Source organism: Melospiza melodia, chromosome 2 (assembly GCF_035770615.1).
Source record: "Melospiza melodia melodia isolate bMelMel2 chromosome 2, bMelMel2.pri, whole genome shotgun sequence".
Taxonomy (NCBI): domain Eukaryota; kingdom Metazoa; phylum Chordata; class Aves; order Passeriformes; family Passerellidae; genus Melospiza; species Melospiza melodia.
Genome location: NC_086195.1, coordinates 131,128,525 through 131,146,149, shown reverse-complemented (window position 1 = coordinate 131,146,149; position 17,625 = coordinate 131,128,525). Strand labels below are relative to the sequence as shown.

General features: G+C 41.4%; 1 protein-coding gene across 2 annotated transcripts in view; it reads left to right on the top strand.

Moving 5' to 3' along the window:
* Positions 1-4,438: 4,438 nt before the first annotated feature.
* The window catches only part of NCAM2 (neural cell adhesion molecule 2), a 273,486-nt gene continuing 260,299 nt past the window's right edge, over positions 4,439-17,625 (top strand). For both annotated transcript variants that reach the window (XM_063150025.1, XM_063150026.1), the window contains exon 1: positions 4,439-4,608. In XM_063150025.1, the coding sequence (XP_063006095.1) occupies positions 4,557-4,608 (52 nt within the window). In that variant the 5' untranslated portion in view covers positions 4,439-4,556. The remainder of the gene's footprint in view (positions 4,609-17,625) is intronic.

Genomic DNA, 17,625 nt, shown 5'->3' with positions numbered 1-17,625 from the left:
TCTTTCTCATAAAATGTTTATCCAAAATCATAGTAATTTTAGATCTTTATGAAAGTTATATCTTTATGAAAGTCCCTATAAGATATAAGAACTTGAAACATAAATGTGGTGTAAACATTTATGAAACTCTTTTGTTTATTGTGCATCATTTCCTCACCACAATAATGCTGCTGTTCACTGTTGTATAATTTATCTTAGTGCCACTTCAATTGTGTTTGCAGTTTTCATAGGAAAGCATCCTAGTTGGGATAATTACTCACTTTGGAGACGATCAGCAATTTTGTTCATAAGCACCTCTGAAAATTACCCTATTGGCAGAAGGCATTATCCTGCAAGGGCAACATATTGTGCTGCTAAGAAGGGGTATTTTGTCTTTTCTTTTTTCCTTTTTTCTCCCCCTTCCTGTTCCCCAAAACATTTGACAATTGCTCACAAGATGTGCCAATTTCCTTACAGCTCCTCACAAGTTATTTTCAGATATACAATCTCTGTGCCTTTTTTTTTTTCTTTTTGTAACTGTGCCATTGCCATACGTTCCCCTAAAATTCTTAGCTAATTTTAAGGTGCTCCCTTAACATTTAAGTTTTGAAGACATATAAGCAAATCCAGCTGGATTTTCTGGCAGCTTGGATGTCCGTTGGGGAACATGCATCTCAGGATAAATATCCATTATCAAATCATCACCAAGATTTCAGTTTCTATATTTAATTACATTTGCATTGAACATGCAATTATCAATCAACTTAAAAATAAAATAATCCTTGTAAAAACACCATGGAGATGTTTCTTGACAAGTTCAGTCACGGCAAGTTTACACATCCTCAGTTCTTGTAAACTGACTGAAGTGCAGTGATGAGAACTTGAAATGTTTCTGTTGCCAGAGCCTAATTCTGCTGCCTAATTCATATGGGAGGACAGACTCCTGTATAAATAATCTCACTGAGCAAAACAAGTAAGCAACATGGGGGAAAATTAATTCTTGCTGTCTTTTTGCAAACTTCACAGCTAGTAAATCTTTGTGGGAGAAAAGCTGCACATGATAGCACAGTTGTGAAAGCTGGAGGCTACTGTGTAAAAGACAGGGAATTCACAGATATATCCACTTTGATTCTGAATGTGATACCCCAAAAGATCTAAGGTACCAATCAAACGTGATTGGTAACATTAGGTAATACTTTCCCTTCTGTTCCCCTGAGATTTTCCTGACAAGACTTTCCGATCGCTGGAGTTGTGTTTTAATTGCTTTGGGAACTCATCAAACCTATCAAAGGTTGAGTTCCTCACCTTTGAAATAACTGCCCCAGCAGAATGATCATTATATTTTTTGATGCTGCTCCTCTTAGCAGTTCACTTGGGATAATACTCTTGTTTGTTTCTGCTCTTGATTTTATTATTTTTTTTAAATTTAAAACTTTCATAGCATATGCTTGTTTTCTGCCAGCATATTTGTTATACATGCTGTATTATCCAGAAATCATGTTTTCTTGTGCCCTTGTCTCAGCACAGCCATTAAACTCCATGTCAGCCTTCCTCCCAGTAACAGCACACTCTAAGGAATAACACTATAAGCCAAAGCATGGGAAATAATACAGGTCTGACTGCTACTGGTACTAATTAATGTTTTACAGCACTTCGAAAATCTCATCTTTTGGTTCATTTAATGTATGGTCATGAGCACCAAGAGTCATATAGCTTTGGATGGCAGAAAATTTGTGCTTTATTTCTGCATCTCTCTAATCCCTGTTTGTGTGACCTCAGCATGATTTGCTGTTGTGGTTCACCGTGGGACACTTTTATTTACAGATCTTTATTTCCTAACTAATGAGTTGTTCCATAAGCAGCAGAAACAATGAAACCCTGCACACTTATGTACTTTGTCCCCTCCTCCCCTCCTCTCTCTGTCCCTCCACTGTGGAGGAGGGACTAAACATACCCTAACATACATTTTAGGTGGGGTATGTGACAGAGTACTTTGAGCTACATGCTTACTGATGGGCACACCAGCTGCTGCCTCTTCCTTCAGGGAGGCCTCTGTATTTTACAGTAGTATTACAAGAATGTTATTATCTTTGAGCTTTAAACTCATCTTTTGCTGGTTTACTCCATTGCGTCAGAGCACTGGAATGTTGTTCTTTTCCTTGAAAAGCTGGACTGACAACAGATTTCTCCAAATGCTGTAACAATGTGTTGTGGACAGCCTACACGGTGTGTTCTGGTGACTGCTGCAGACAAGGCAGAGCTCTCAGGACAAGGAATCCTATTTGGAAGAAGAGCATCCTCACCTGATTTCAAAGGAGCAAGAACTAGTCACTCAGACCTGACACTGGTGAAATTCTCATCATGTTGATAATTTCAAATAAGCAAACTTGGGATAGCAGCATTCTTATGGGCAAGAAACCTCCTACTTGCTTCTGTATTGTGTTGTGGTGGGGCATGTGTACATGGATTTCATTCCTTGAACCTGTGCAGATCAAGGTGTTTCTGACCCTCAGCCATAGGGTGATAGATGTTCAGGTATGTGTACAAGTTATTTGGTTTTATTTATTAACACCCCTTTTATTTTCTCTAATTATTCCACTTTTGCTGCATGAAAATCCTCCAAAACATTAAATTTGATAAAACTTGCATCCTACCCACTTGATAGTGAGGGTTTATCGCTCTTTGCCAAGCAAATTTTATTTTTAAGGTTTTTATCTAATAATTGCTTTCATTACCTTTCTATATTAATTTATTAATGATGTCTATTCCTGTAGTTGGGTACTAGGGCTAATGGAACCTTTACACCTGGGAAAATTTCACCAAAATTTTCCTCTGCTGTGCTTTCCTGAACCTGCACTAAAGGCTGGTGCCAAAAGCTCCTGCAATTAAGAATCTCTCAAGACATTCATGATCAGAGCACCTCCTAAACATAAATCCCATTCTGACCTGTAAGGCTTTGCTGAGGCTGCCATATTTTGGATTTCCAAAACTTTATGAGGAATATCAGTTCAATTCCACTTAAATATATATGAACCTGTTCCTTTTATATGATATTACAAAATCTTTAGCTTAAGAGCAGGACTGTGAAGTGTGGAGCTGAGCAATATGATTCTGATTTACGTGGTGTAGATCAACCAATCAATGGCAAAAAGCCCTCACATTCCCTTCCACCAGCATTTTCTCTTCACTCTGTTTTATCCCCAAGTGTCCTAAAACCACCCTCTGAGGAAAGAATTTGGACTTTGTCCCCTATCTTGTTCTTCCCAGAAAAAATATTTCTTCTTCCTATATTTCAGAATTTTGTAGACTACTGTGCAGCAGGAGCCAAGCTGGAGATACTGATCATGTCGTTCATATTAGTTTGCTGCAAAGGGACTCCTTGTCTCCCTCCTCCTCCTCAAATCCTCTTGAAAAGGGCAAGGGAAGGGTTGGGAAAAAATATTAGGGATGTGTTAATTTGGATTAATCCTTTATTATCCACTATCACCGCTTCACATTAATATAAATCTACTTCTATCTCCTTCCATATATCATACAGGTGGTAAGGTGACAAATTTATGGAACCTGCTTTGGAGCCTATAGCTTAATTACCCCCCTCAAAAAAGAATTACCTCTTCAAAGTCAAGCTGGACAAAAAAAACCCCACCCCTTTATGCAGGTTGCAGGTTTTTTTTTTCCTTACAAAGCAAGATCCTCAGCCAGACAGTACCAAAGCATCCAAACGGTAAACAATTTATTTTTTTATCGGTTTTATTTCACGCAGCCACGAATAGCCGAGGTATTCGGCTATTACTCTGGAGTAATAACAGAAGTCAAACCGAGTGAATTCCTAGACAGCCGAATGAGCACAAGCCCGACGGGATTAGCTACGGGCGCACCCGTACGCGGGGCTCGCTTCCCGCGGGCGCAGCAAAGGTCCATCCCGGCCCCCGCCGCCCGCTCCGGGGGGAACGGGGGCGCCAGGGGAGCATCCCCGCCCGCGGGCAGCGGAGCGGCGCTCTCCCGGGATGCTGAGGGGGGGCTCCCCGTGGGATTCTCCCCCGAGCCGCCGCCTCTTCGCTTTAGGCTGGGTCCGCTTCGTCAGCGGAGGGGGGAGCGGGCTCCGGAGGGGCCGCGGAGAAGAGCGGGGAGGGACGCACGGGGGGATCGGGGAAGGGATCCTGGAGGGGATGTGGGGTGGGATGCAGGGGGAGATCGGGAAAGGGATGCAGGAAGGGATGCAGGAGGGCATGCAGGGTGGGATGCTCAAGGGGATGCAGGGTGGGATGCTCCGGTGCTGCCGCCACCTCTCAGAGCGGCGGAGGAATCTGCGGGTCCGGCGCTCGCCGCCGCGGCGGGTGCGAGTGAGAGTGCGGCGGAGGGATCGCGGTTCCGCCGTGCGCCCGCCCCCTGCGCGGCGGCGCGGCCCCGCCGATATAGCGCGGCGCGGGAGGCGCGGCCGGCACTTGGCGAGCGGCGCTCCGCGGGTGCGGGGCTGCGCGGGCAGCGGCGGCGGCAGCAGCAGCGGTGACAGGGTCTGCCTGGGCTGGCCGAGCATCCTCCGACTTGGAACTGTCCACCGGCGAGAGCTCCTGAACATGAGCCTCCTGCCTCTCTACCTGCTCGGATTGCTCCTCAGTAGCGGGCAAGGTAGGAGCGGAGCGCGGCCGCCTTTTTCCTTTTCTTTTTTTTTTTTTTTTTTTTTTTTTTCTTTTAATTATTATTCTTACCTATGCTGTCCACTCGCTCAAAGAAACGGAGGAAAAAAATTAAAGCAATGCATTATCCTGGAACCAAATTAAAAAGGACCTAAAACTTGCTTCATCGCCCACCTTTTTCTTTTTTTTATTTTTTTTTTTTTCGTTTCAGTCTTCAAGAGGTGTCATTTATGAGGAGGAAAAAAAAAAAGCTGGACAGTGCTAAGTGCACTTAGCTGCTTTGCATAGGATTTTGCCTTTTTGTTTTTTTTTGTGCCTGGTAAATGTGTGAGAGAGATGAAGCGATTACACAAAATCTGCCGAGCACTGGTCTTTAAAATCCGCGTCTGCCCGCGGGGAAGGCAGCGTGGGCTTCGTTCATAGGAACAGGGAGAAGTGCCGGCGGTAGAGTCCGTGAGAAACCTGACCTGAAGTGTTCCTCTCGGGGTTTCTCCTCTCAGGAAATCCCTTCCCCGCTCGCTGCCGGGACACCGAGCCCCGGCTCGGGGTGGCGCGGAGGGGAGGGCGCTGTCGGGGCCGCGGGGCTGTGCGCGGGTGCGGAGGAGCCCGTGTGCCACGGAATGGCACCGCGGGGTGCGGGCGGGATCGGGGCGCGCCGGGCTGTGCCTTCGGGCACGCTTCGTCCTTTGCATATCTTTCCATATGTATCTGCATATATGTATATATATGTATATATATATATATGTATCTATGTGTATTTATACACATATGTACAGCGCTTCGAGATACGCGGACTCGGGGGTTGTGGTGCGGCCACTGGGTTTGGTCTGTTTTCTGGGGCTGACATACATACATACATATATATATACATATATATCTATATATACACACACACACATATATATAGATATGTATATATTTAGGTATTTATTTGTTTATTTTTGGATGTCCCCAGCGTAGTTACTTAAGGATTTGTGCTCCTCCAAGAGCCTGGGCGGGAAGGGGCTCCGGGAGGGGCGCAGCCGCTGGCTGAGGGATAACCACAGCGGTGTTTGGAAACTGTTCGGGCAAGTTCCCGGCGTCCGGCCGGGGCTCTGAGCCATGCGGGGCTGTCCGTGCCCCCGCTCCCGTTATACCCCTGTGCGAGGCTGCCTTCCCTGCACCTGCGGGGTGGGCGGCGGCCCCGCTTCCCAAGGAGGTTTTTGGGGGGAATAAACCCCACCCAGCCCCAGCGCCCCGGCGGGATGGCAGCGGGGCCGGCCCGGGCTGCGCTGCCGCCGCCGGGCGCCAGGGGGCGGCCGAGCTCCACGGCGGCGCCGACAGCGCCCGGGACGGGGCGGCCTCGCCCCGCTGCAAACGGGATGGAACGGGCTGGATGTGCCGCCGTGAGGGGCTGGATGTGCCGCCGTGAGGGGCTGGCAGGGCTGGATGTGCCACCCTGAGGAGCTGGATGTTCCACCGTGAGGGGCGGGCAGGGCTGGATGTGCCGCCGTGAGGGGCTGGCGGGGCTGGATGTGCCGCCGTGAGGGGCTGGCAGGGCTGGATGTACCACCGTGAGGGGCTGGATGTGCCACCGTGAGGGGCGGGCCGGGCAGGATGTGCCGCCGTGAGGGGCGGGCAGGGCTGGATGTGCCACCCACGGTGTCTTGTGCGGGGCTGGATGTCACCCACGGTGTCCTGTGCCAGGCTGGCAGGGGCTGGATGTGCATCCCACAGTGTCCTGTGCGGGGCTGGAAGGGCTGGATGTGCATCCCACGGTGTCCTGTACGGGGCTGAATGTGTCACCCACGATGTCTTGTGCAAGGCTGGCTGGGCTGGATGTGCAGCCCACGATGTCCTGTGCAGGGCTGGCTGGGCTGGATGTGTCACCCATGATGTCCTGTGCTGGGCTGGATGTGTCACCCACGGTGTCCTGTGCAGGGCTGGCTGGGCTGGATGTGCAGCCCACGGTGTCCCGTGTGGCACCCACAGTGTCCTGTGCAGGGCTGGAAAGGGTGGATGTGGCACCCACAGTGTCCTGTGCAGGGGTGGCTGGGCTGGATCTGCCACCCACGGTGTCCTGTGTTGGGCTGGATGTGCCACCCATGGTGTCCTGTGGGGGGACAGTGACATTTGTGGCCATTAAGGAGGGGACAGGGGTCAGGCATGATGCCTCGGGGTACCAAGAACCGCAGCTGCCAAATGTTCCGTGCATCCGTGGCTAAGCCTGGCACCATCCAGGCGGTTTCTTTCGGTGACAATTAGTAAAAAGAGAGCACCAGGTGCTCTCAGTCTCTACAGAAAATACTCCCCTGGTTTTTCCGAGGAGCAGCGAGTGATTCGGGAGCGCTCCGGAGGCTTTTGGGTCCAGCCGGCACTGGGATGGCAGAGGAGGAGATCGGGAACGCTTCCTGCAGGCTTTGCATGGATCCACCTGGTGTAAGGATGGAGATGTGGAATGCGCCTCCTCCTTTATAGGAGGAAGGGTAGAAAGCCACTTTGTGAAGTGTGATTTCTGCAGCGTGGGAGGATTGCATAGTTTAGGTTTCTTACTATCGCAAATGTCAGGAGATAAATAATGGAGTGGAATTACAGATGCTATTAAACTGGGTTTTAAAAATTATAGGATATGTGGGGGGGGGGGTGGAAAGAAGAGCAGGAAAGCTGAATAAACCTAATATTGATAGTAAGTTATTTCCCTCAATTTAAAGAAACAGCTTCATTTTATTCTTTTTAATAAAGGAAGGGAATTGCAGTGGCAGAGTACAATTTTTTAAATGACTGTAGAAGTAACAGCAATGTGCAGCCTCAATCCACAGCAGGGCATGGTAAATGGGAATGGGAGAACATCTGCATATGGAAAATGCACCCATTTATGTTGCTAGGGAAGAGGCATTTTCTACAGTGATGTTTAGGGGGGAGCTTATTTTAAATTTTAATGAGCATTATTGAGGTGATTTGTTGTACATGGGTTTTTTTGACCCCACATTGAAGTAATCTTGAGAATTTCTTGAAGTGAATCCAATTATTTGAGAGGCTGTTCCAAAAACTCTTGGGGATTTTTTTTTTTTTGTGGAATGCAGTGGTGAGGAGCACTTACATCATCAAATGAAGATTGTGCTGCTTGTAAGGGTTACTTTTTTGGTTTGTTTTTAAGAAAGGCATTATTATGTGAGTATTAAATTAATATGACTTTTTAAATAGTTTGGATGGCTAAGAGAAAGTCAGTAACTACATTTGGATCGTTCGCTTTGGAAATATTGCAACTCCTGGGTTCAGGATTTATATTTTGTAGATATAGCTGCAGTAGATTTTATGAAGAATGACTGAAGCCTTTCTTTGAGAAGTGCTGGTGTTCAAGACTGGAGAGAGGGAACTGTGCTGTATTTGTTCTGTTCCAGAAAATCAGAGCAGTTTGAGAACAAGCAGCAGACAGGCACCCCCTCCCCCAGCCCCTCACGTTAAGAGCTTATGAATGTCATAATTATCTACCAAATAGTCCCTCTCCTAATTTCATCACAAGGGAGGAGTTTAACTGGCAGTGTTATTATGCTCCAACAAAAGGATTTTTTTCCTTAACATTTCAAAGCTGTCCAGACAATTTATCGAGCTTGAATTAGATTTGCTTTAATAAAAATTGAAACAAAACACACATACATACTCCCCACCATACCACAAACCCAAAAAGAGCATACTGCACTCTGCAAATCTGCCTTTTAAGATATGTAGTGATAAATAAAATTTCTTTGGTTTTTACCAGTGTCTGGGGACACTGACTTGAAGTGGATGAAATGGGCATCTTCCCAAATTGTAAAATCCTATTTTTTTTTACCACTCTGCATAATACACATTCCTTTAGGTTAGCTTTTTTTTTTTTTTTTTTTTTTTGTTTTTTTTTTGTTTTTTTTTTTTTTTTTTTTTTGTGCTCATCCAGGAGATTCATAGGAGTGGGTATGTTGTGCTTCAACTTTCTTCTTTTCACTGCTTTGGCACGAAGGCTCTTCTTGCATTTTGTGAAGAGTTTCTCTTTACAAGTAATTTAAAGGGGCTGCTTGTTAATAAGGAATTTTCCCCTGGGAGATGCCAGCATGTGTGTCTTACTGACCAAGAATCTGGAATCCTGCTTCTTTCTGCTTTTTGGGTAGTGAACCTATGACATTTGGAATTGTTGAAATCAGTGATTTTGCTTACTGGATTAAGTGGAACTACTGTTGTACTCTGATTGTACACTGGAATCTGATGCAGATCCTGAGACTTCAAGTAGACGTTTTCTACCAGTTGATTTGTACAACTGCATTAAGATTAAAACACTGCTGTTATCTTTCTTTCTTGTTTTCACCCTTCTAAAACAAACAAAAATTTGACAAAATCATGCTTGATTTTTCTAGTTTAGGCTACATTCTCCTCTTCAGGTAAATATGGGAATCAAAATACCTGCCTGAAAATAAGCCTGACCTGATGAGGAGTTCTGAAACATTGACTTAGAAATAGGTAGATGAAAAATATGTAGAGAGCTTTATTTCATGCACTCCCATACAAATGAAATTAGAGATACTTTTATAATTTGCAGTAACTCTAAATCATGAAACATATGAATGATAAAGTCATAGACACAGAGCTTCAAAGTCTTAGAGGTTGAATAGCATAATTTGGACCTTTCCTCTTTCAGGAGAACACATTTATTTAAATAATTCATTATTTTTATCTATGGAAATGCTGCTGGATTTTTAAGATGAATTTATGTATTATTTGCCTTTCATGGCCGCCTTCTTCAACAAATATTTTGAGAACAAATGCAGTATTTGTTTGCCCTTTCACTGACCTTTTCTTTGAGGCACCTTTTGCAAGTGGTTCATGTTTACCTACTGATTTTCTTTCAATTTACTCCAGTAATCCCACAGCTACATTCAGCACATGCCACTTGATTCCACTGCAACTGAGTCAAGTTAATATGACATTTTGGGAAACACATGTTTTAACTTCACTGTAATTTGTGACTGTGAGTTGAAAATCTGTTATTGAAAGAGTAGGATATGAACTTGTCCAGGTAAAGAATCTGGATAATGGCTGGTATTCAGATTTTAAACCAGTTTTCAACTAATTCATGCCAGATGTTTTATTTTATTTGTTTGCTTGAGTTGTTGTTGCTTTGGTTTTTTTGGGATTTTTTGGTGGGGTGTTTTAGTTGTTTTTTTTTTTTTTTTTTTTTTTTTTTTTTTTCTTAGCATATACATTTGCCTTAAGAAATAAGGATGGTATAATTGATGACATTCTGAAGTTTTGCAGGTCAGTTGAATCTCATTTTCAATGTCTCTTGAAATTCAGGAATAGGAGAGACTGCAGGAAAAATTTATTGATAACCTGAGGTATTCAACTCTGGAGACTTTGAACTAGATCCAGGCCTGTTGGTTGCTTGTATCTTAACACCAGTTTTTATTTTGACCTAAGCAATCAATCATGGCCTGATTCTGATGTAGTGTCATGGCTTCCCCCTTGGTGTATTTAACTGCTTCTTAGTTTAGGTATTTGACTAGAACATTCACATTTTGGAAACTAGGGTAACTAGTTTAAATCTTAGAGTATTTTTTAGTATTAAATAGGGCATTCCAAGCACTACTTGCTGATACTTCAAGAATTTGAGGATGTCCAGCTTCAGTGATGTAATTCTGCATTCTTTAGCAAAATATTTTCATTGCTTTTGTAGCTCAGTTCCTCTTAAAACTGAATGTGTTTGTATATTTTTTAACTATATCAGGAAACAAAAGAGTTAACTTAAGAAAGATACTCTTCAGAAGCCTTTTGTTATGCCATAGCATCTTTAATGGGGTGTCTTCAAAAATAAAGGTACCAAGGTTCCTATTTTTATTAAATGCCTGAATTTTTGCATTATTTGTTATCTATTGATTGATGATATCATTAATTAGAGAAGACATTTTCTGATTTGTTTTGCTGTAGATGACCAGAGAACCTACCTTTTAATTTATTGAATAGTAAGAAAGAAGAAAAACAGGGAGAGTCATTTATCTGGTTACAGCTCTTTGTGGTGACATATTACGATATTAAAATCTTTGTGTAGTGGAAAAGAAATACAGTAAGGGTTAATAAAAGTTATGAATGAAGAATACAGGCATCAACAATGTTAGAAGTTCTTGTGTTCACAAGACAGCCAAGCCTTTGGGTGTCCTGCATTTGAGTGGCCCCATGGAAGCACCAAGACAGAGGCTCATTCTTAGCAGGAATCCATCGATTCCAGTGGCTTCAATGGAGTATGTGAAAGTGTCTCTTGAAATGGCAGGAGGTCACCAGCATTTAGTTTTTAAATAGCATGAGATAGGCAACACTGTCCCTTTATGCTGCTGTTATGATTTAGGAAATTAGGATTAACAGAAAATTTCTCTCTTTGCATTTGTGCATTAGCAGCTGGATCATTAATGAATGCATGGCAGTGAACTGCAAGTCTGATCATCTACTGCAGAATGAGAAATTTATAGTGCTTAGATGTTAAGATATCTGTGAATATTGTCATTTGGGAGGCACTAAACAGGATTCACACAGAAGTTGTGGATCCTGTCCCTGGGATTGTTCAAGTCTGGGTTGAGTGGAGCTCTGAGCAAGCTGGTCTAGTGGGAAGTGTCCCTGCCCATTACAGTGGGGTTAGAATGAGATGATCTTTAAAGTCCCTTCCAATCCAAGCCATTCTATGATTGTAGCCAAACTCTGCTAATTTTAGTCATAGGACACCATCCATTGACTTAAGTTTGTGTTTGCATGAGAGACTAGAAGGACCAGTTCTTTAAAAGCATTTATTTTACTGTCTCAAGTGGATTAATCTGGGAAAGGTGACAGTAAAGTGTATCAACTAAAGATTCATTACACAGTTTCTGCCTATTTAAGAACAATGCTAAAAACTTGTAGCCAAACATCTGCTGAAATGTTTTATCTGCTTCCTGCCTCTTCTGGAAAATAATAAAAAAAAAATCAGTTCTTTGGTTTCACCTGCTCTTTAATGCGGTGCATAAAGGTCATTGCCAAAAGGATGAAGAGGACGAGTCTTTCAGAAACCTATTTTGCAAACCTGGAGATCTACTAACCAAGGGTGTAATTTGTTACCAGTTTCCATTGTCCAAGCATAATCTTGTCTGAAATATCCAGTTTCTGGATGGATAACATCCAGATAAAATTGGGAAGCAGCATATAGTACTATGGAGGTTTTGTCAGCCTCTTAATAGTCCTGCCTATCATTACTGAAATAAATTTCCTCTTAACTAAATAAGTTCCTTCAAGAACTAGCTTTCCATAAAGAGCATAGATCTTTGATATGTTAATTTATGTTCATTTAAGATGTAGTGGCTCTTGGTAAAAAAAAAAAAAAAATTGAGAGGGAAATACAAGTGGCTCATTTTCATTTTGCTGAGTTAAATCTTTCCTCCTAACGAAATTTATATTGTGACTTTAGAAGGCTGCACTGGTTTTAATTTGATGTTCTAATTACCTGAGTAGTATTGCTAAACAGTGGAGAGAGGTTGATGAATAACCTCATAATTCAGCAATAGTCAGAGCTGTAGCTTATTTGTAACTTATAAGGATACAAATGAAACTTTTCTTTTCACGATGATGTTTCCCATTAGTTAATACTAAACTAATGCTTTGCATTGCAGTTGTAGTCTAAGGAACAATATCAGCTATGATCCAAAATTCATGCCTGGAAAAATTCCTACTTCACACAAGAAGTCATTGTCCTGACCCCTTTGCCCAAGAGGTGCCCTTTAGAGCATAGTATGAATTCAGATTAAAAACACTCATTGCCAGCAATTTTCTTGCTACTAAAAGATGTTGCACCAGATTCAGTCAAGCTGCAAGTAATTTCAAACCCATTAACTTTGTAGACCTTTGTACTCAGCTGAATTTGGCTTGCGTGAACTCAGGACTGTGGTTAAAATAACAAAGTATTTAACAGAAACATAAAGATGTGATACAGATAGATATAAATAGGAAGGAAGAGGTGATCTTGCCTCTTATTATGAACAGATTCTTTAACTGATGATACAATCTTTTTTTTTTTTATTGTAAGAGGATACATGTAATCAAGGTGCAATTGTATTGTGTTAATATTATGACATTATTTTCATTGGTCAAAGCAGAATAAACTACAGATTCAGTGTAGTTGATTTATGGGGAAGAGTATAGCATATGAGGATATATTAAGTGTACTGGAGACCAGTTATCTGGAGTATCATAATACAGCATTTTAAGAAGTTCTTGAACCTACCATACTCATAAACTAATGTGCTTACTGGATCAGAAAAAGATTGATATGCTCCAGTGACCTCAACAGAGACTCAAAGCAGGAGTCATAAGGGAACAAGTGAGTACAGAACAGAAAGAGTGTGATACTTCTGTCAGTGCACCTACAATGTTCAGGGATATGTCAGGTTATATCTGTGTGATCTTCCTTAACAATCTTGGCAGATCTTTGTTGCCTGAATTTGTTCCTAAATCTGCCGGTGCTTTGATCTGCTTGGTACAAAGTGTCAACAACTTGCACAAGAGATAAAGAAGTCTGAAAAAATATTGTTCAGTCCTTTAATTGTGGTGCTGTAAGTAGTGGAGTCATACCAGTTCCTTACTTAACTCTTCTGTGGCATTTGAAATTGCACATAACAGAGAAGCTGCCAATCTCTTATGTAATGGATTCAGAACTACCTGTTATATTAATGGGCTTTACAGTGAATGATTTTTTTTTTTGTTAGTAGTCAGTTTCCTAAATTCTTTTAAGCATTTTATTTTCCTACCCTTTTGGTAATGGTTATTTTAATTTAACAAACAGTAATGTGAAGTACTTGAATTTTAAGCTGATCTGCATCAGGCCAATTTTAAAAAAGCTTCCTTGTTTGTAAGTATCTCTTTTGCACTATAGTCAGTGTTGCAGGTTGTGCCTTACAAGGAGGTGAGGGCTAAAACTGGTCTAGCAGTAATCCTCGTGAAATAAATGATTAGAGAGACTGGATTTCTAGAAAGATGATTCCCAGGGATGAGCATATGGAAAGAGCAGAGATACTCTAAAACAAAGCTTGATACATGAGTAAATAGATATAGAATAATTTAAAAAATAAACAAAAAAAAAACAATGCCAACCCTTCAGGATGGAAATTCAGTTGTGACCAAAATAGCAGCGACTTTGTAGCATATGAACAGGAGGGAAAAAGTATTGTTACTCTTAAGATGGTTCAGAATCACAGAATGTCCTGAGTTAGAAGGAACCCACTACGATCATAGTATCTGACTCCTGCCCTGTGCAGGAGACCCCAGCAATCCCACCATGTGCCACAGACGTTGTCCAAATGCTCCTTGAGCTCTGTCAGGTTTGGTGCTGTGGCCACTTCCCTGGGGAGCCTGTTCCAGTGCCCAATCACCATTGGTGTGAAGAACATTCTCCTGATACCCAGCCTAAACCTCCCCTGACACAGGTTCAGGCCATTCCCTTGGGTCCTGTCACTGTCACCACAGAGATCAGTGCCTGCCCCTCATGAGGAAATTGTAACTGCACTGGGGTGTCCTCTCAGCCTCCTCTGCTCTGGGCTGAACAAACCAAGTGCCCTCAGATGCTCCTCATATGGTTCCCCTCCAGACCCTTCATTATCCTCATTGCTGTCTATTGGTTCTCTGATATAATTCCAATACTGAGGTAGCCAAAACAGCATACAACACTTAAAGTGAGGCTGCACCAGTTCTTACAAAGTGCAGCCTTAAATTCTTCATGTTTTTTATTTTTTTTTTTTTAATTTTAGCAGTAATAGAGAATTGCAAAGACAACATTATGCAATATTTACATCTGGTTTTTGCTAATCACCTGAATGATATGATATGAGGGATCTTTATTTTGCAACAGAATCTTTGGTTTTTCTGCTTTCTGTATGGTTTTTTGCTCCTGACTGCTAATTTTGTAAATCTTGTCTTATACATCTTGAAATTTAAGATGAATTATATCCCGTTGGGCATTGCTGTCTGTCATAAATAATGCAGCCATTCACGTGCTCCTGTGCTTTCTCTGTTGGGGAACAATACCCAAATTTGGAGTTAAGCAGAAGCTAATGCTGACTTTTCCCAGTGAAGACTGTCTGTAGTATGAGATGAATGCCACATCTCCAGACTTTTATTTTCTTTTATTTTAAGAAAACCGTGTTATGTGAGATGAGTTCTGCTAACAGAACTGTGCACACCCTGCAGCCACGGAACTCCCACTGGAGTCAAGTGTTTCAGGGGTTCTACTGATTGCACTTTTCAGGGTCTGATTGAAGCTTTCAGGAGTTGTATAAATTCCATATGAGTACGTGGGAATTTTGATTCAGTGAAGAATAGAAAAATCAAGCTCTAACTTTGTGTGTTTAAGTAGTGGGCATGTTTATAAGTAGTGCTGAAAAAGTGTGGGCTAATCAAGGAGCACGGAAGAACTGGAAACTAAAAGGGTGTTCTGGTGTGCCAGATTCTATTCAAGAGATAAATAAAGTGCAAGACACAAAAAGGATATTTTTCTCTGTGCTTTTTAATAATAAATCCTAAGATACATTGCAGATATTAAAGCTGCTGGTTTCATTGTCTCCCTCTGGGAACATGTGGAAAAAATTGCAATTAATCATCTTGGTCACTTAGCTGTAGCCCAGGCTATAACTGTGTTGGGAAGTTTAGCATTCACTGTGAAAAATCCATCACTAAATTCATCACTTGGTTTTGCTTTATTTTTTGAGAGTTTTGATTTACTTGTTTGTTTTGGTCTGTGGCTTTGTGACACTGGTCAAAATTGTTCTTTGGGCTTTCAGTATTCAGGTCATGCCTGCAGGTCTGTAAGTGCCACTGTCTGAGCCATCAGATGTTCCAGGGACTTGTGCCAGTTTATGGCAATTCCACACTTTGGCTTCAACAGCTTTTAGCATTTAGTCAAAATAACCCTTTCCAGCACCTGTGCACTGCTTTTCTGTGAATTAGAATTCTGTCTTTGGATTACACAGCCTGTGTTTGTAAAAACTTTGTTACTGGGTTTGAGAACTCTCTCAGAGGTTTTGTTTGCCAAACAGTTCTGCTGAACTTCTGGTAGAATTACTCATATTTTACCATTCTTGGAAGAAAATTTAGAGAATTCTGTTTACTGTCACGATAGTTATTTTCAATTCTGTGAGGGCATGGCCTTTGTATGTGCTGCTAATTTTAAAAATAATTTTGATCTTGCATTAAATTTCTATATAGTTTGCAAAGAGTAGTTTAAATCAAAGGATTCTTCTCTGTGTTCTAACATCTCAGGAATCACCTATTTCTCTCTGTGTAGCCCTTTGTGCCACACTCTGACAGCCTTTATTATTTTTTTTGTGTGGTTCTAGGTACATGAATGAACACTTTATCTGCTGCATAAAAGAGCAGATATGGCTGGGGAAACTACTAAATAAAGAGTAAAAATGCTGATGAAAGGAAATAGACCTCTCTGTGAATCACCTATTTTGCATTTTTAGTTACATGTGATCTGATTTAGGAAAAAACCAAACAAGCACAACTAAGCAATCCCAGAAAACATCCTTTTCCAGGGAAAAGCCCTTCTGCTGTTAGATGGAGTTCTGATTTCTGTTCCTCTGTGCTCATTTTCAAACAGGACCGATAAATGTAGCCAGTGAGTTTCCCAGAAAATCAAAAGAAAGACTTGATCATCATATAAATATTATAAAAGCTGTTCTATGGAAATCTTACTCTTTTTTGTGTGATTAGTGACTGTTGCTATTGCTTTGTTGCACCTTAACTATGTCTGTGACTATTTTCAAGACTGATGCTCACTCAAGAGTGTTCTCTAAGGTTTTTAGGTACTCTTAGTCTTTAGACATGTAAGTCAATACAAGGTAGTGCTGCAGAAAAAAACATTTCTCTTCATGACTATACCAACTCTATTTCTTGTGACCTCTAGATATTAAATAAATAACATCCCTATCTGTCTTCCTGTATAAAATCTTGTTACTGCAATGATGGTCTGTTTTTACCTATGAAAATGACTGAATTATCTAATTATTTTTATGAATGCTTGATCAAAAAAAAACCCCAGTGTTGTAACAGGGGGGAGATGGGAAACTCAAGCAGTATGGAAGGAGGAACCTGAGTGTTTGTTCTCCTCCAACAAGAGATGTTTCTTGGTCAGTGGTGGAGGTTTTCTGTTTTTGTTTGTTTGGGTGTTTGGGGTTTCTTACTGTTTTTTTTTTTTTTTGTTTTTGTTTTTTTTTGTTTAAAGGTATAGGGCTGCTAAAACAAATCATTTGTTTTTCATAGTCCAGAGGTGTTTTTATAGAATCATAGGATTGTTGATGCTGTCAAAGACCTTTATGAAACATCAACGCAGAATCACCACCATGTTCACTGCTGAACACTGTCCTCTGTCAAACTCACACAATTTTGAATGTTTCCAGAGATGGTGACTCCACCACTTTCGTGGGAAGTCTGTTTCAGTGCTTTACAACCATTTCCATTATTTTTTTCCCTAATGAAAGCGTCAGATAGAGTCTTACATAGCACTCATAAGACTGGAAGACAATCCCTCCTCCTCTTAAAATTCTGTTACCTCATGTTTTTCTAAAATCTGGTCCTAAAAATAGCTGCACGTGTCTATTACAAAGAATTACTAAAACAGCAGAAATTAGAATATAAGCTTTTCTAAGCAGCTATTAGGAAAAAAAAACTGCACAGTGAAGCAAAAGCTACTTTTCACAGTAAACACTTCTATACAAAAAAAAAAAATTGTGTTGCCATTTTGAGTTCAATTGTTCATTAAATACCTCTGTGTAAAGTTCAATTCCTACCTAAATAAATATTTGCTTGTTTTGACTGGGTTTTGGCTTTTTTGTTGGAATGGGGGTTTATGGATGTTTTTGAGTGTTTTTTTATTTTTCCTTTACATTATGAAAATACTTTTCCTACAGTCTTGCAAGAATTAAAATGTGAATGAAGTCATGCCCCTGTGGATATTTTCTTTCTTAATTGATGTTAAATTAAGCATAAAGAA